At 40.2% G+C, this 19,640-nt stretch overlaps 2 protein-coding genes and 1 pseudogene across 3 annotated transcripts in view; 2 read left to right on the forward strand and 1 right to left on the reverse strand.

Moving 5' to 3' along the window:
- LOC307037684 (opsin-5-like) overlaps positions 1-478 on the forward strand; it is a 16,398-nt pseudogene extending 15,920 nt beyond the window's left edge. Inside the window, exon 7 of the transcript XR_013810636.1 lies at positions 467-478. The product of XR_013810636.1 is annotated as an opsin-5-like (transcript). The remainder of the gene's footprint in view (positions 1-466) is intronic.
- The window catches only part of LOC307037681 (uncharacterized protein), a gene marked incomplete at its 3' end in the record, with an annotated part of 60,524 nt that extends 56,631 nt beyond the window's left edge, over positions 1-3,893 (reverse strand). Inside the window, exons 1-2 of the mRNA XM_079678737.1 lie at positions 3,700-3,893; positions 1,225-1,283 (exon numbers count right to left, since the gene is read on the reverse strand). The remainder of the gene's footprint in view (positions 1-1,224; positions 1,284-3,699) is intronic.
- Positions 3,894-4,095: 202 nt separating this feature from the next.
- rad21l1 (RAD21 cohesin complex component like 1) overlaps positions 4,096-19,640 on the forward strand; it is a 29,019-nt gene continuing 13,474 nt past the window's right edge. The window contains exons 1-8 of the mRNA XM_079678740.1: positions 4,096-4,249; positions 5,460-5,632; positions 5,707-5,836; positions 7,557-7,656; positions 7,900-8,003; positions 14,240-14,341; positions 18,245-18,340; positions 18,889-18,987. Of these exons, the coding sequence (XP_079534866.1) occupies positions 5,486-5,632; positions 5,707-5,836; positions 7,557-7,656; positions 7,900-8,003; positions 14,240-14,341; positions 18,245-18,340; positions 18,889-18,987 (778 nt within the window). The 5' untranslated portion in view covers positions 4,096-4,249; positions 5,460-5,485. The remainder of the gene's footprint in view (positions 4,250-5,459; positions 5,633-5,706; positions 5,837-7,556; positions 7,657-7,899; positions 8,004-14,239; positions 14,342-18,244; positions 18,341-18,888; positions 18,988-19,640) is intronic.

Genomic DNA, 19,640 nt, shown 5'->3' on the forward strand with positions numbered 1-19,640 from the left:
TGTGATTTGAGTTTTTTTAAACAGAGGTTGAGTTCAATCACTTGTACGGACCTCGGAGGATGTTGTAAAAATTAAAAGGAAAAAGGTTCCCCACCCCTGCTGTAAATAATAATAAAAACCCTTGATTTATAACATCTCTGTCTCCTATTGATCTGAGTATATTATAAAGAACAGTTAATTGAAGGGTTATAGCACAGGCCTTTGTCAGATGGTATATTACGCTGTTTTTTTTCCTGCTTCGAATAGTTCTCTCTTTTTTCACCATACCTGTGTTTGCATCACTGATGAAGAAACGACTGATTGGCTAAAGAAATATTCATCAAAACAACATATCAATGTACTAATCAACAAAGAAGGGGCATGACCCCATGTTGGGACAGAATAAACAGCCTACAATCTATAACAGATATCTAATTTAATTTAAAAATAATATAATATAATATTTTTGTTTTGTTTTATTCCTCAGAGCTCTCACTAACCAGGTCAAGTTTCTGCTGCGGCTAAAATTGGAGTCAAGCTTTGGGTACCATGCAGTTCAATATGTTCAGAGCTAAACTGAAAATAATTAGAAAAAGATATCTACCGAGAGAACAGGGAGTCCGGACAAATGTTCACAAAATATTGACTTAACTTCCAAATGAAATAAGAAAATGTCTCAAGGATAAGCTTTTTACTCGACAAATAATAACTCATACATGACACATTATATAATCTGAATGGTTCGAAAGCCATAAATCTGAAACGGTTTTCTTTGCCCAGTTTTTGATTAGTGTGACCTTTACGTGATTCTTCTGGAGAGAGTGGACTTTTTCCATCTGCCTCCCAACAGATGGAAACTTTACAGTCAACGTGATCATCAATATTATCCAAAACCCTGTCTGCCCTCACAGATGGAGTTTATTCAGCAAAGCAGACAAATAAAGAACTGCTTCATTTAGGAGCTGCTTCAAGAGATAATGCAATATCCAGAACGTTGTACATCCTCATCCTTTCGCGCTCGCTGTCTCTTGAAATGCAGATCATGACCTGCCACACCAGCTGTTCTTGTGCAGTCACACGACCCCGGGCTCACAGTTAGCGCAGAACACAAATTGTTCTTGGCATGATAATATTTATCGTACTGACATCGCTGCCTCGGGCGGATACTTCGGGACTATTGTGTTCTGAAGTATGGAAGAAAGCACCAAAGCAAGATAGAAAGAGTGTTTGGCTTTTTGATCCTACCTCTTTGCTGAGAAGTCCCCAGTGATGTCTGACAGTTTCATCGTGACGTCGCCTTCTCCCTGCATTCATCAAAATGTAGATAGTTATGATAATGCATTGAAATAAATACTTAAAAAACAGGTAATAAGTGGACGGGCTACATTTAAAAAACTGTCATCGAGTGGTTTTGTATGATGCATCTACTTGGAGTTCTTATAATATTGGTCTTAAACTATTAGACCTAAATGATAAGGCATTTAAAAAATGTTTGAATATTTTATTAATGAATTAATTGATTTAGTATTTTTTTGCAGACAATTTAAAGCCACTGCACCTGAGACAAGTCAAAACAGACAGGAAATCAAAGTCTTATTGGATACAGTATTTAACGTATCTGTTGATATTATTCAATTTCATTAGTCAATAATAAATATTAGGCAAAGGACCGTCTCAAAGATTAAATATAACTTTAAACCTGCATTTTACGCAGATTTCTTATTGGGTTGCAATAGGCAAGGCAAGTTTATTCATATAAGCACTTTTCAACACAAGGCAATTCAAAGTGCTTTACAACAATGAAAGACATTAAGAGCACATTAGAAACATTAAAAAGCAAAGCTAATAAAACATGAATAACAGGCACATGAATAAAAGTTACAGTGCAGTGTGAGATGTGAATAGTTCAATTAAAAGCATCGGCAAAAGGAAAAGTCTTCAGCCTGGATTTAAAAGTAGTCAGAGTTGCAGCGGACCTGCAGGTTTCTGGGAGTTTGTTCCAGATGTTTGACAATATCCCTCGCCAAATTCTCCCTTTCCTCGACCCCTAGTCTTCCTGTGAAATTATAGCTCTTTTGACACTTTTTATATTCCTTTCATCCTTCTCTTTCAATCATGTTGCATCCCCAGACAACACATGTTCCTGTTTTAACTGGACCCATCTTTGACCTTTAAACCACTTTTCTTTTCAATTTACAGAATTAGGATATTTTTAAACCTATAACGAATAGATTGTGTTGATTGTGTCCCCCTAACCAAGCCTCCTCTATAGTTTATATACACACGAAACTAGGATTAAAACTGTCATTGTTCTTTCTGCTGTTGCTCTGCCTGCATGTGTCTGTGTGTTCAGGCAGTGTACCAATACCGCCCTCTGCTGCATCAAAAAGGAAAACCATGCGGAACATCTATCTACCAAACTACTAGAAAACCTCTTTCCCCCTGAGGTTTGTTTCATAAATAGACTGATTCTCATACATTTTCAATAAATCTACAATCCTGGCCCCACACTGTCCACTTGTATATTAGTTGAAGCCCTAACACAGCAATAGTTCACCTGGATGTTGCCTGATAAAAGTTCTTCTCCATAGATATGATATGTTTTATAATGATTGATCATGTAAGTGTTCTCAAAGCTGGTGAAGGTGCAGCTAGTTTGAATGACTTTGTATACTGCAGGGTAGCTGGTGGATTTACTCCAGGTGGAACTAAAGTCTGATTTAACACTTGATTAAATTTCACATCATTCATCCACATCTGTAAAGTAACTAAAGGTATTAAATAAATGTAGTGGAGTAAAAGTAATCCATGTACATCTGAATTGTAGTGGAGTAGAAGTACACATTAGCAAAAAAGTGAACTAGTAAAGTACAAGTACCTCCAAATTGTACTAAAGTATAGTTTTGAGTAAATGTACTTAGTTACTTTACACTACTGCTGGTTAGCTTATGTTAGAAATTAAAATCAATTTTTTGATTGTATAATGTAGCTTAAACATACCGTCAGTTTAAACGCTCTTTTATACTGAAAAACCAGAAATTCTTGTGCACAAGCAGTGAAGCTTTTATTCTGAAAATCCTTCATCTACGGTTAGCATTTAGCATGTGGCTAATATACGATTTCCTAAAGAGGTGAATTGAGTAGCGAAATGACGTGGTGTGGTGAAAACAGAAACCTACTGATTTAACACTACAACTATAGATGTCGAGATACTACCATGCTGAATATTAAATGAAAATACAGTTTATTTGAATACAACATCCGGAATGACCGGAAACCAAACCAGCCGTGAAGCATTTTCTGTATGTTTCAGAGTAGGCCTATTGATTACAGTGTTTAGAATGTGTTACATGAAAAGTGATGAAAGAGAATATGAGGAGAAAAGGCGTGTTAAGCATATGTTGAAGTTGAAAAGTACCAATCCTCTGTTTAAATGCAACAACGGACATTAGAGGCGAGGCGAGCCGGCTGGCGGGGAGGAGCCAGCAGAGGATATATAATGGCACCGAACGGGGGATTTGCCCTTCTCTTCTTGCTCAGGAGAGCCAGATCACAGCTGTTTTCTGCCGGAACAATATTCTGTCTGTAACACTACCGCGCCTTTTTTAATTAAAGTATCCCATTTGAATCTTTTCAGAGACTCCATTTAGTCTCATTTTAAAGCTTCTCTCCTGGACGCGAGAATAAAGAACATATTTAACACTTAAAACAATAGCTTACATTAACTGTGTTTTTTGAAGCAGTTTCAGCTCTTCTTCGTCTTCTTGTTAGTTTCTTACACGATGGAGTTAGCATTTGACCGTCCAGCTTATTTAAATAAAAAAGTTAACATTATCTTTGCTGTATTCAACAATTAACGTTACAAGACACGGTTATTATGAGAAGAGCAACTTTAAACGTTGCTAACCGTTATTAGCTAACGTTACGTTTAGAACGTCCCGGAGCCAACCGTCAGATTCAAACCGTGGTGACGCAACGTCGACAGTTCGTTTGAGAGATATTGTCAATACAAAATAAAACACTATATGCATTAATCTTCATCATTTATCGAAATAAATGGGAATTTTTAACCTCACCTAACCAAAATATGAATAATAAAAATACATATAAATCTCTTTAGATGGCTTTTTTTGTTTGTTTGACCGGAAGTCGCTGCTTGGTTACGTGCTATGGTTACGTGACAGATTCTAAACTTGTTTATGTGACGTCCTCGCGGTCATGTGCACGTTCCAGATGTCAGATGTCAAAACGCGGCAGTTTCCAAGTTAAGGTAAATTGAACCTGAATTAACAGACGACTAGCTGTACAAACATGTTGAATTATATAAGCACGTTTTACTTTTTACATGTAAATTGTTAACTATGTTTAAATATTTCCACCATTATTTCGACAACTAGCCTCCCTTAGCATTTTTAGCTTAGTGATAGCACCTAGCTAACGCAATGCTAGTTAGCCGACTTTTACTGCAAAGACGATAGCTGAATTTTTTTTACAATACCACAATAGTTTATAAAAATATTACCGTAAGTCTGACGCTGGTTATAAATACAAACAAAAGCCTTCTGCCGCACGGTCAAGATGGTTTTAGAGTTTAAGTTCAGTGACAACATTCTTGTTGACAAATTGCTTTATTTAACAGATAACGTTTTAATGACGTACTTCACAACTTATCATGGTCTGTGATGAATACAATTATAAGAAGTGGAATTTGTAATACCTTTAGTTACTTTACAGATGTGGATGAATGATGTGAAATATAATCAAGTGTTAAATCAGACTTTAGTTCCGCCTGGAGTAAATTCACAAGCTACCCTGCAGTATACAAAGTCATTCAAACTAGCTGCACCTTTACCAGCTTTGAGAACACTTTCATGATCAATCATTATAAAACATATCATATCTATTATTCTGAAATGGACCAATCTGCACAATGACTACTTTTACTGTCGCTACTTTCACTATATTTTGATGAGAATACTTTTCTACTTTTACTTGAGGAACATTTTGAATGCAGGACTTTTACTGTAACAGACTCTGGTACTTCTACTTTTACTCAAGTACAAGATCTAAGTACTTCTACTTTTACTCAAGTACAAGATCTGAGTACTTCTACTATTACTCAAGTACAAGATCTGAGTACTTCTACTTTTACTCAAGTACAAGATCTAAGTACTTCTACTTTTACTCAAGTACAAGACCTGAATACTTCTACTTTTACTCAACTGTATGATCTTAGTACTTCTTTCACCTCTGCGTTTCGTAATATTCTAGAGTAAACACTTTCTATTTTGGCTGATATATTAACAGGTATTCTGTGATAGATAAAATAAACAGAAATGGGCTTTTGTTGTCGGGATAACAGGACGTTGGACTGGGGGCTGAATAAACAGCTGACTGCTAATTCCACTACTATATATAATATCAGATAAATTAACATTGCCAAATGTATCATACACAATCATTGTTGTGTTTTTTCACAGGTGATAGCTGACTTCGCTTCCCCAACATGATCTTCTACACTCAACTCTTCACCTCCAAGCGAGGATCCCTTGCCAAAATCTGGCTTGCAGCACACTGGGAAAGGAAACTCACAAAGGCCCAAGTATTTGAGTGTAATATAGAAACAACTATCAAAGACATCATCTCCCCAGAGGTAAAAGAGAAAGTCATTAATACATCCCACATACTGTGACTACTGTAATAAACTGAATCTGTTTGTCTTTGTAGATGAAGATCGGTCTGCGGACCTCTGGTCACCTGCTCCTTGGCGTGGTCAGGATTTACTCCAAGAAAGCTAAATATCTCCTCGCAGACTCCACTGATGCCCTGGTTAAAATAAAATTTGCATTCAGGCCAGGTAACACATCCTGTTTGTCTTGTCTGTCAACAGTTGTTACATTTTAAAGACACAGTTAGGCTCCACAGGGTTTGGAAAGGTTGTGGCTTTCTGAAATATAAACAGGGAAACACTTTTGATAATCCTTTTTATTAGTTTGAACATAAGAAATAGACCAGAGGCTCACAAGAGGATTCTAACCTTGATAAAAATAACAAAGAGAAACACGCAAACATGAAATTATAACTCTATAAAGTATCTTAAAGTATGTCTTCTTGCAAAAATGGCAGAAAATTTGCTTTTTTTATCCTCTTGTTTAGAGATTTTAGCTTATTCTGTTTTGTTAAAATGATAAATTATCATACAGTTAAATCAACACCTAAACAGTTTAACTAAAATGTGCATTATAACTTGCAACTGAGTGTTAAAGGCCACATGTCATGCTTTTCCGGTTATCACCCGTCCCCTTGTGTGTTATGAAGGTTTTTCTGCATGTAAACGGTCTGCAGAGTCAAAACCCTTAAAGTACACTCTGTAGCGAGTAAAACTCTAACACAGAAAATACCTCCCCAAAACGCCTCGTTGGTGAAACGTCATTATGACGTCATCGTCATTTGATTCTTCCGGGTAACCGGAACTAAATGGGCCAATCCGTGGAGCCGTTACGTTACGTCCGCGGAGCCGTTACGTTAAGCCCCCGCTGATTGGTCCAAATTGACCAATCGACACACACACTCAGTGCGGGCAGCCCTGCTGATCTCTGCAGCGAGCCGTTTAGTGGAGAAAGTGAATACTGCTGAATACACATACTTTACAGAGGTGCTGTATGCGAAACCAATGTGAGTTTGGAAAATTGCGCAGTATTTTTATATTTTAGTATACCTCAACACTGGAATTATGATCAGTGGAAATGGCCATGTTAATAATTATCCTGGTAATCCTGGTAATCAGGTTAATAATTAGCATTCGTATTGAGGACGACCACCAGAGGGTAATGTAGACATTATTATTTAATTATTTTGGGAAGTAAGCTCAATGGAAGTCTCTCACTTCACAGACTTACACATACAAAAGTATAACTTGAGAGGTGAAATCACTGAGTGTTGTTCTGCTCTCTTGTATTTCTAAATGCAGTTAGGGTTGCAAAGGGGCGGAAACTTTCCGGTAAATTTCCATGGGAAGTTAAGCTGAGGAATTTTGGAAATATTCGATGCAAAATTAACCAAAAAACATGACATTTCAACAGATTTTTATTTTTTTTAAGTAGAACAGAACAAGTTTTATTTATTTTATTGAAGAACGAAAACAGTCAACCCCACTCATTAAAAAATGAACAAAAATCCACCCCACATCCAAAAATCCCCACAAAGTCCCATTCAAAATGTTGAATGAAAGGATGTGGCTTCATTTGTCGAAAGTGTGATCCAGTCTTCTCGAAATCATGTGTGCATGTGATGGAGGAATGCACAGTGGCTGTAGGGGGTGTGGTCTCAATAGCCATGCAGTAAGCCGTGTGCTATGGCATGGATATTCAAGTGTACTTGAATGGCATCTGTTTGTTTTAGTCAAGATTATGCTAAAATATACTTTCCCCAACTATATTTAAGTTCCCTTTGAAGAGCCAACCTTCAATTTAGAAAATTCCCAGTTTATTCCCATGGAAAGTTTCCATCTTTGAAAATTCCCGGAATTTTGCAACCCTAAATGCAGTACATATTGTGTTTCTCTCTCCACTCACCAGGTCAGACAGATTTGCCCGACGAGGGTCTCGAGGCAACGCTGAAGGCAATCACCTTGAATGAAGATTTCCTCGACTTTGATACCCAGCTGCCACATCCAAGGTGCCACTGTTTCCTCTCCCTGACGTGTATATACAGCGGATTTATTTACTCACAGAATAGCCTGTCATGTTATAAGAAGTGGATCAATGATGGTGACGGAGACAACAGTGTTACAATATAACATGTTTTTGTTTTGAATGATAGAAACAGGGCTAACCCTTTTGTTAAATATTTGGATCACCTTCTAATGATTGAGTGTTCGGTCTGTGTTAACACTATCCTCTCTTCACACCGGGACAACAGTGACATCGCTGGTGTGAACAACTTCTCACTGAACCAGTGTCGCTCAGAGGACATCACGTTGAAAGAGGATATTGGAAGTGGCTTTCTGAATTTGATAGATTTCGGTAAGAACGATTTGCCTTGGTTGTGTCGAGCAGAGAGAGTACTGATTATATCTGTTGTTTATTGTCAACAAATCCTCTTAAAGAACAAAACCAACGATGAGCTGATCATTACAAGTATTATCCAAATTGAAAGCTCGATATATTTTATTCTTCTCTGCCAGAGAGCTCTACTATAGACCAAAGACTATTAAAAACACATAAATGAGCCATTTGTCTCTTAACCCCTAGATGCATAAGTGGGTGTTTGTTGACCCCGTGAGGTGGTTTTCTTGAAGTATCTTTGTAATTACATTTTTTTATCATTTCATATTCCAGCTATTCCTCAAAAAACATGTTTTGGATATCATGCCATTCACATTTCAAATGTACATTTTAAGGAATTGTAGTTTTTGTATTTCTACCCCAAGCTTCCATAAGTCGGTCAAAAATGACCCGCATGCATTTCCTATGGGATCCTCTGGGAACCTTTGATTCTTATCACCTGTCAGGACTACATTCACTGTAGACCACACAGACTACAACACAAGTGACACCTCTCAGGGAGATTATTTTACACAGCAAGATCTGATACCTGTCAGTATAATCATAATAATAATAATAATAATAATAATAATAATAATACATTATATTTGTATAGGGCTTTTCAAGAACTCAAAATCGCTTTACAATATAAGGGAAGGTTAGGGTGGGGGGTATAGGACTATCAAACTTGATCAACCGGCATAGATTGATGGGGGGTGGGCTTTGATGAGTAGACAAGAGGAGAAGAGATGAGTTTTGAAAAGGGACTGGAATACTGTGAGGGTCTCAGAATAGCGGAGATCTTTGCATCGATATGTTCAAAATGTTAAAAAAAAAAGCTCTAAAATTATAAATAGTGAAAAATTAAATATAAAATATTTCTAATGTGAACCAAAATATAATACTAAATATTATACAAGTGATTTTTCTTAACCAAAATGACAAACATGGAAGAAAAACACATTATTCTAATACGGCTCCTTTTTGACCCACTTATGGAAGAGAGTAGGGTCCAGTCACTCGGGCATCTAAGGATTAAGGGGGATGACTTAAAGGACACATGTCATGCTTTTCTGGTTATCACCCGTCCCCTTGTGTGTTATGAAGGTTTTTCTGCATGTAAACGGTCTGCCGAGTCAAAACCCTCAAAGTACACCCTGTAGCGAGTAAAACTCTAACACAGAGAATACCTCCCCAAAACGCCTCGTTGGAGAAACGTCACTGTCCATTGATTACTTCCTGGGTATTGTGACGTAGGAATGGCCAGTAGCCACGCCCAGAGCTATGACGCGATACGGTCATGCGGTACCCGGAACCAAATAAGCCAATCCGTGGAGCTGTTACGTTACGTCCGCGGAGCCGTTACGTTAAGCCCCCGCTGATTGGTCCAAATTGACCAATCCACGGACTTCCTCACACACACACACTCAGTGCAGGCAGCTCTGCTGATCTCTCCTCCCTGCTGCAGGCTGATAACAGACAGTTGGGATCGAGGCGGAATTCTCTCTGCAGACCCATTCTCTCTGCAGACCCATTCTCTCTGCAGACCCATTCTCTCTGCAGACCCATTCTCACAGCGTTTATCAACCTTTCTCTTACTCAATATCAAGCCACACTTATTGTTTTTACTTCGGCTGTGACTTTGTGTGTGCTCAGGGTGAGTTTGGCTCTGTTTCGCTGTGTATCGCTAAACAAGGAAACCACACCTCCACGGAGCTCAGCACGATTCACAACGTCCCGACCAATCAGAGCACACTGTGCTCACAGGGAGGGTGGGGGCTGGAGCTATTGGAGCTACAACGAGCCGTTAAAGGCAGAGAGTGAAATGCAGTGAATACACGTAGTTTACAGAGATGCTGTTTGAGAAACCAAAGTGATTTTGGAACATTGCACAATATAAATCTATTCTAGTAGACCTCAACAATGGAATTATGATCAGTGGAAATGGCCATGACATGGACCTTTTAAGAAACTGACAGCAAAAACCTTGCCATCACACCAAATCCAAAGCTGAAAAGAGTCCCCGGTGAATAAGTTACACACCATGACTGAGAGACATTTAGTAAACACCACAGCCCCCAGCTTTTTAAGAAAACAGTTTAGAAATTAAATGATGTATTCATGACCTGCTTCAAAGATTTACATCTGCTGCTTTGAATGTGCTTGAGGTAGGGAAGTTTGAACATACAGTGAGGCCAAAAAGTATTTAGTCAGCCACCAATTGTGCAAGTTCTCCCACTTAAAAAGATGAGAGGCCTGTAATGTTCATCCTAGGTATACCTCAACTATGAGAGACAGAATAAGGAAAAAAGAATCCAGAAAATCACATTGTCTGATTTTTAAAGAATTTATTTGCAAATGATGGTGGAAAATAAGTATTTGGTCAATAACAAAAGTTCATCTCAATACTTTGTTATATACTAGACCCTCCAGAAAAACGCGGGCCAAAATCCTTGATTATGCGATAAAAATGCGGGGTTTTTATGTGATTTTATGCGGGGAAATTGCGGGAAGTTGCGTAATATGCGGAAAGTTGCGGAAAGTTGCGAAATATGCGAACAGTTGTGAAATATGCGGGAAGCGGAAAAAAGGTGATTGTTCTCCCGCACTCTGTTACTAGGCTACTACTGAATGAAAGGGAGCACTTTTAAAGAGTTGCTATGATAAACAAGCATACTAGAAGCAAGCTACATCACAGAAAGACACACACACACACACACACACACACACACACACACACACACACACACACACACACACACACACACACACACACACACACTTCTCCGCCTCATTCTGTTTTCATTTACTCGTTCGTTATCTGACCAGCTTCAATCTTGTAGCTACTCACCTCGTTTCTTGCAACCCTCAAAAGGGTTTTGGAGGTTGAAGCCTCTGTGAGCGTGAGTTGTTTGGCTTTCTTGTCCGCAGCAGAAACCATTTTTGAATGTTTGAGCGAATCGAAGTGGGTATTCACAGTCGATTTCCTTTTATGCTCCAACACACAGTTGCACGGGGTACAGAACAGTTTCCCCCCACTTTCGTGTAAGACATTGGGGTACTGCTTTGCCCGGTCTTTAGCTGAAATGTTCGTGGGTGAATGTGATGGATTCGATTTGTTCATCTTGGTGTGTGAATTCCACACCTTCACACGACGGTGTTTGCCTTCTGTGATGCGCGGGCTAATGACGTTGCGTCATCATCATTACTCGTCAAGACGAGTTAACTTTTTTATTTTTTTTCTCAACTTTGTGTGGAAAAATGCGGGGATTATGCGGCCTTTTGATAAATATGCGGCCTCTTAAAAATCTGCGGCATTTTGCTGATTATGCGGGAAATTCTGCGATTGCAGAATCGCGTTTTTCTGGAGGGTCTAATATACCCTTTGTTGGCAATGACAGAGGTCAAACGTTTTCTGTAAGTCTTCACAAGGTTTTCACACTGTTGCTGGTCTTTTGGCCCATTCCTCCATGCAGATCTCCTCTAGAGCAGTGATGTTTTGGGGCTGTTGCTGGGCAACACGGACTTTCAACTCCCTCCAAAGATTTTCTATGGGGTTGAGATCTGGAGACTGGCTAGGCCACTCCAGGACCTTGAAATGCTTCTTACGAAGCCACTCCTTCGTTGCCCGGGCGGTGTGTTTGGGATCATTGTCATGCTGAAAGACCCAGCCACGTTTCATCTTCAATGCCCTTGCTGATGGAAGGAGGTTGTAACTCAAAATCTCATGATACATGGCCCCATTCATTCTTTCCTTTACACGGATCAGTCGTCCTGGTCCCTTTGCAGAAACACAGCCCCAAAGCATGATGTTTCCCCCCCCATGTTTCACAGTAGGTGTTCTTTGGATGCAACTCAGCATTCTTTCTCCTCCAAACACGTCTAGTTGACTTTTTACCAAAAAGTTCTATTTTGGTTTTATCTGACCATATGACATTCTCCCAATCCTCTTCTGGATCATCTAAATGCTCTCTAGCAAACTTCAGACGGGCCTGGACATGTACTGGCTTAAGCAGGGGGACACGTCTGGCACTGCAGGATTTGAGTCCCTGGCGGCGTAGTGTGTTACTGATGGTAGCCTTTGTTACTTTGGTCCCAGCTCTCTGCAGGTCATTGACTAGGTCCCCCCGTGTGGTTCTGGGATTTTTGCTCACCGTTCTTGTTTCTCATTCTGACCCCACGGGGTGAGATCTTGCGTGGAGCCCCAGATCGAGGGAGATTATCAGTGGTCTTGTATGTCTTCCATTTTCTAATAATTGCTCCCACAGTTGATTTCTTCACACCAAGCTGCTTACCTATTGCAGATTCAGTCTTCCCAGCCTGGTGCAGGTCTGAAATTTAGTTTCTGGTGTCCTTTGACAGCTCTTTGGTCTTGGCCATAGTGGAGTTTGGAGTGTGACTGTTTGAGGTTGTGGACAGGTGTCTTTTATACTAGGGATGCACCGAATATTCGGCCGCCGAAAATTATCGGCCGAAAATGGTTAAAAAGGTCCTTTCGGCTTTCGGCCGAAAGGGCAAAAATATCACCGAATGTCAGGGAACAGGGTTACGTTGGTAAGCTAACGTGTTGTTGTGATGACGTAATCAAAACGCAGCGACAAGCACGGCGCGCGACCATGCTCGCGGCTGGCTCACAGCCAACATGTCTGCCGCTTGGAGATATTTAAAAATATCAGAGAGAGAGGCGCGGATTGCGATTTGTAAAACGTGTTCAGCTGACATTTCTCGAGGGGGTGTAACTGCAAAGACTTTCACCACTTCGGGATTACTCCACCACTTGAAATCAAAACACCCGGACAAATATGCGGAGTAAGATCAAATCACAAGCACTGACAGCGAGAGACTGTTCAGCGCTGCCTCTCATGTGCTTGATGAGAAGAGGAACAGACTTATGGCTGATAAAGCAGAGAAGCTACTGTTCATTAAAAAGAACCTCCCACTTTTCCTTAATAAGTAGACAAGGCTGGCTTATCATAAGCTTATCTAGTTCTACATGTCTACTCTATACCCACTTTCCTGAACAATTTTCATTGTGAGTTATAATTCAGCATCTCAGGTTATCATTAGGGGGAAATGACAGCAGCACAGTGTTCAATATATTGTACTTTCGGTATCTAAATGATAACATGTTGTTTACATTGCTCATGAGGACAGACCACCTTATTTGCGGATTCTTGAAATTGTAATTTAATTTGTAATTGATTGTGGATTTTGTATCCAGTTTTCACTTTATGTATCTTTATACAATGTTTACTACTTTGCTTATGAGGACAGACAGCCTTATTTACAGATTCTCGGAATTGAATTGTAATTTCATTTGTAAATAGTTACATTCATGTGGATTTATCCAGTTTGCACATTTGTATGCATGCACTTATAGGTGCATTTGTTGTTGTTGAAGGCCTGGCTGTTACAGTCTTTATTTACACTAGTTTGTTGCAGGCCTACTGGCCTAGATGTTTATGCAGTTTTAAAGCACCTTGGCTTTGTTCTGAATGCACTTTGTTCTAGTTATCCTACAGAGAAAAGAAAATGCACTTGACTTGGAATGAATGTACTGTATGCATTCAAAAGTGCTGAATAAATGTTTTATGGACCCATAATAGTGATTATTATTTAAGTTAAGTTTTGCCATAATCATGTCTTTTTCCATAATCAGGAAGCTGAACAACATTGGTAAAAAATGTATACATTATATATATATATTTCTATTAATCATTTTCGGCATTCGGTTTTCGGCCAACTGTTTCCTATTTTCGGTATCGGTTTCGGCCAAGAATTTCCCATTCGGTGCACCCCTATTTTATACTGATAACGAGTTCAAACAGGTGCCATTAATACAGTTAACAAGTGCAGGACAGAGAAGGCTCTTAAAGAAGAAGTTACAGGTCTGTGAGAGACAGAAATCTTGTTTGTTTGTAGGTGACCAAATACTTATTTTCCACCATCATTTGCAAATAAATTAAATGTGATTTTCTGGAAAAAAAATTCTCATTTTGTCTCTCATAGTTGAGGTATACCTAGGATGAAAATTACAGGCCTCTCTCATCTTTTTAAGTGGGAGAACTTGCACAATTGGTGGCTGACTAAATACCTTTTTGCCCCACTGTATGAGTGACTGGGAGTAGGTTTTTTGGGGGGGATTTGTTGACAATATCAAAAATAAATAACCTTGAAATGTACCTTTTCCTGCCTTTGTGTGCTCTGATGTGTAGGGAGCGAGTCCCAGAGCATCAGCGCTGGGCTGCTGGACTTCCAGGGCTTCTCTCAACAGGGAGACGGTTTTGGGGACGAGGACAGAGGAGGAGACTTCCTGGGTAATGATTGTGAATCAGTCAGGATGAATCTTTGCCATATGCAAATGCTCTAAAGAACATCATGCACACACAAAAAGCAGAATTCCTTTACTGTTGATAATGGCCTTTTGACCATTTTTATTTTAACAGGGTGTCTTAAAGGGGGTCTTAAAAAGCATTAAAAGTGGATACATACATTTAGCGAAAATTAAGGCCATTTCCCAAGGTGTTACATTTTGTATCTTGTTTTCAATAAGTCTATAAATGGTCCAAAGAGGTTGTATTCTACAGTGTGTCTGAATGTAATCATTGCGTAGGTGTGTAGTGTGATTCTGTGTAGTTTATTTATGGCATCTCGTTGGATCTGACGTCATCTGAACAGGACATCGCGCGCTCACTGCTTGATAGCGCGCGAAGGTCCGTTTACGCCGGTTGTTAAGCAACATCGTTATGGGGAAATGCAAGTCTGCGTCCAAATGGATGGAAGATAAGGAGGAAGGACAATCAATACTGTATATAGTCAATGTAGGAGAAACTTCTGAAGCAATTGGAGTCAGGACTCAGAGAGACACGAGGAGAGCTGGAGCTCTGATGGAGTCAGGACTCAGGAGAGACACGAGGAGAGCTGGAGCTCTGATGGAGTCAGGACTCAGAGAGACATGAGGAGAGCTGGAGCTCTGATGGAGTCAGGACTCAGAGAGACATGAGGAGAGCTGGAGCTCTGATGGAGTCAGGACTCAGAGACATGAGGAGAGCTGGAGCTCTGATGGAGTCAGGACTCAGAGACAGGAGGAGAGCTGGAGCTCTGATGGAGTCAGGACTCAGAGAGACACGAGGAGAGCTGGAGCTTTGATGGAGTCAGGACTCAGAGAGACACGAGGAGAGCTGGAGCTCTGATGGAGTCAGGACTCAGAGAGACACGAGGAGAGCTGGAGCTCTGATGGAGTCAGGACTCAGAGAGACACGAGGAGAGCTGGAGCTCTGATGGAGTCAGGACTCAGAGAGACACGAGGAGAGCTGGAGCTCTGATGGAGTCAGGACTCAGAGAGACACGAGGAGAGCTGGAGATTTGATGGAGTCAGGACTCAGAGAGACACGAGGAGAACTGGAGCTCTGATGGCAAACACTGACGGTTTATTTGGAGCTTCGGCCGGAGAATTCAAAAGACATGTCACGGGCCACGAGTTGACCACACGGTTGAGATGCCACAATCAATCCTGAAGAGCCCTCCTGTAGCTCCAGGTTTGAACTAGTTCAGAGTGTAATAATCAACGTTCTTCAATAGAGAGACTAAACAGCTGAGGACACTGAATCACATTAGTTGTTGCTTATGGCTCGGGGACATCTACACCCCGAGAAGGATGTGTTCCAGGTGTCCCACAACAATAAGTATCTCTGACCGAGAGCTGCCGGTCACAAACTGGTAACAACATCAACTTGCTAGGGCAGCCCCTCCTTAAGGGAGATAACGGCCGCTCAAGGGTTAGGGCATCTGCGTCAAAGGGCGAAGGAGGAGGACATGCAGGGCAAATTATTCCCCAACAGTAAATGTAAAGTGTGTCGCCAATGTAACCGGTTAAAACTCAAAGTGGCGATGAAGTCTTCAAATGTATGGGAAGGGTCTTAAAAAAGGTCTTAAAAGGTTTTACATTTGACTTCAGGATTCCTACATATACCCTGTTTAACTTATTCAGAATACCCTGTCAGAAAAGACTGCACTTTTTACAGAATTAGATAAATATATATATAAAATTCAGTAATTATAGAAGACTGAAAAACAGCAAATTAGGTGAAAAGGTCAAAGTGAAAAATTAAGTTACCTTAAAAGAAAATCTGACTTTACGAGAAATAAACTCAATTTATTCTGAGATTTTCAAGTTTAAAATGTATGAGTAAGAACGTGTTCATAAGATAAGATGCATTTCCCAATTGATCCCAAGTTGGGAAATGTTTGCGTTGCGATAGGATTAAAGACGAGGTATTAAAAGAGTGGAAATGAACAATTAAAAAATGTAAAAACATCCCAATATGGATATAAAACAGCAACAACAAAAAAATGAAATACCAAATCTAAAGCAGGATATTATTTCCATTAAGTGTAACAAACGACGCTCTGTTTATGCTTCAATGATTTTGATTCATTTAGCAAATTAAGTGAAGTGATTCCTTGACAAAGAAAATTCAATTTTCTTATTAATTTCCAACTTAAATCTTTCTCGTTGTTTTAATACATTGAATTATGTTAATCTGAGGTTTTCTTCCAAGTAGTCGCCCTTTCCCCGAGCTCCGTTTTTATTTCTTTTTTATTCTCAATGGCACTAATACACTCTCATAAGTTGACACATGAAAAACCTTAAAATAAAGGACTTGAGTAAACCCAACTCACCAGATCCATCCATCCATCCATCTTCTCCCGCTTATCCGTGGTCGGGTCTCGGAGGTAGCAGTTCCAGCAGAGAGCCCCAAACTTTCTTTTCCCTGGCCACATCAACCAGCTCTGACTGGGGGATCCCAAGGCGCTCCCAGGCCAGAGAAGAGATATAATCCCTCCACCTGTTCCTAGGTCTACCCCTTGGTCTCTTCCCAGCTGGACGTGCCTGGAACACCTTCCTAGGGAGGCGCCCAGGTGGCATCCTAACTAGGTGCCCGAACCACCTCAACTGGCTCCTTTCGACGCGAAGGAGGAGCGGTTCAAATCCGAGTCCCTCCTGGATGACCGAACTTCTCCCCTTATCCCTAAGGGAGACACCAGCCACCCTGCGGAGAAAACCCAGCTCGGCCGCTTGTACCCGCAACTCACCAGATCGCTTTTCCAAATTCAGGGACTTATTACTCCAAGCTCAGCCTTTGAAGACCAATGATGTCCTAGCACGGTTAAAAGGATTTTCCCACGGTCTGTTCTTGTTAGGAGCCTGAGTGTGTCATGGATGAGGAGGCATTGAAGGCAAATCAAATGAAATATATTTGCAGTTAATCTGGTCGAATGTAACGGTCAGCTATTATGTCATGAAATGTGCTCTTCACTCATTTGAAGGCATCTTTACCCCAGGGTTTTTTTAAGAGCACTAAACTGATGTATTTGAAGTCACGATGGTAATTTCACAGTTGCGTGAAAGTTAGTGTCTGTGAAGCAGCCTTTCACGTCTTTTGAAGATCCAGCCTCTGACAGCCTTATCGGAGAACACCCAGCTAGTAACCTAGCAACCAACCAACCAACCAAGCTTCAGCTAGCGGCAGTCAGAAACTCAGGTATCTTCGAATCTACTTACAAATAAATATGGGGAAGTGTAAGTTCAGCCGTATTTGGTTGGAAAACATTGAATTTAGTGCTTGGTTGAAACCAGTGGAGGGGAACGTGTTGGAAGCCCGCTGCACCTTTTGCAAACAACACAACACACACTTTTTGTCTAACACGCTAACACAGTTCTGTGTTCTGTTATGTTCAGCCATCTTTCTTATGTTGAACGTGAATACATTACTCTGTAAGTAATTATGGGACGTATTTCTTCTTTCATAGCAATTTTCCTTCATACTTTCTTGCCGTGAAATAGGTCTTCAATTCTATTCAAAGTGGTCTTAAAAAGGTCTTACATTTGAGCTGGTGAAACCTGCAGGAACCCTGTTCTAGGTAATCAGACATCCTGTCATGTTCACAGCTACAGTTGGGATACCTTTGTTATCATGTTACTCTCATATTGGAAGAGGACGTTCAGTATTTTCCCAGCAGCATCTGAAACACAGTTCTCATTCTCTCATACAAATAAAAATACTCTCTGCACCGAGTCATGAAGCTTTGGAGCAAGCTGCTGCTACAGACTGCGTTATAATCCTAAACCTAAATCTGACTTTATGTTAACTGTGATTTTTCCTTTGCTGTCCAATTGAAGATCGGTCATCCTTTCTCTTTCTTTTATGATTCTGAAGACTTCCTGACAAACTGTGAAGTCTCTGAGTCTCACCTCATCCCAGAAGATTCTCGGCATGAAGATACACACATCTCAACACTCGAGGATCAACAAGGTGATTCATCGTCACGATAAATATGTTGGTCTTCTGATAACGTTCATGTTAACGTCATGGGCCTTGACGTCCTAAGAAGTTTGGGAAAATCTATCAAATGAAGGTCTTGAAAGTCAACATGGCTTATTCAAAGGGCTTGAGTTGATATGTTGTGAAGTGCTTCATTAACGCTAGCTCTAATTTTTAAAATTGAATTGTTGTTACAGCAAGTAAGCTTGAGCCTTCATTCAAATAACATCATATTTTATTTATTTATTCTACTATTTCAACAATTAGACAGTTTATACATCCCAAAAACAATTTGATCCATCATTTTGAAGGAATTGGACCTGAAAGGTAATGTTTAAGAAGGTGTGGGAACACGTACTGAATAGTTCAATAATTATTTGTGCTATGTATTGTGTAGTGTTTTTTAATTTGTGGAGTGCTATGCTTCAATATTATAACTACTGCATTTATCAGTGGGGTTTTGTTAAAAGATACAGCTGCTGCATCAGTGGTGTTTGAGTTGTTTTCAAAGTAAAAAACAAACCCTGTGTGTTTTCTAGACGCTGATTGGACAGAGGTGGTGATCCCGACTCAAGACGAGACCACGCTGCTGGCCAACGAGGAGGGCGGCTTCGCACTGGACCCTGTGCCAGTCACTCGTAGGAACAATCACTCACCTCTCAAACTGTGTTCCTGCACCTCACATATTTTATGCACACACACCTGAAACCACCTGCCATTAAGCCCCTTTACCCACAACGACAAAAAACCCTCAAACACTTCGTAATATCTGTCTTTGGTTTTCATTTTGAGAGGTTTAATTCAGCGTTTATAGAGTGGTGCAGGGAGGACGTATTTACCCTAAAGTAAGCTGATGGTTCCCTCGACAAAAGGTGTGTGATATATTTTCATGCACGCACACGCATGTTCCACAACACATGAACTGAACAACACTCAATTGCCCAATCGACCTTGCAATCTTGCTATAACAAGTGCACGTCACTGATGCAATATGGTTGAGACCATTCGGGCTTATTCTAGAGGGGTGCAAGGAATAGTCCAAGTAGTGGGGGAGTTGTATACAATATGTTTAAAACATAAAGATAAAAAGGTTTGAAAAAGTTATTGTTTAATGTTTTAAAGAGGTGACGCTCCTCAGCCAATCAAATCAGTGCAGTCAGTGAGTCTGCACACAAAGCAGACTCTTCACAGCGAAGGAACACTTCTTCTTCTTCAGGGCAGGGAAGGCAGTATGCAGTCTACTGTCCCGCAGTTTCTGCCTCTCTGTTGGACTCCGGTACTGCACATTACT

The sequence above is a fragment of the Notothenia rossii genome, assembly GCF_949606895.1.
Source record: "Notothenia rossii genome assembly, chromosome: 4".
Lineage (NCBI taxonomy): Eukaryota > Metazoa > Chordata > Actinopteri > Perciformes > Nototheniidae > Notothenia > Notothenia rossii.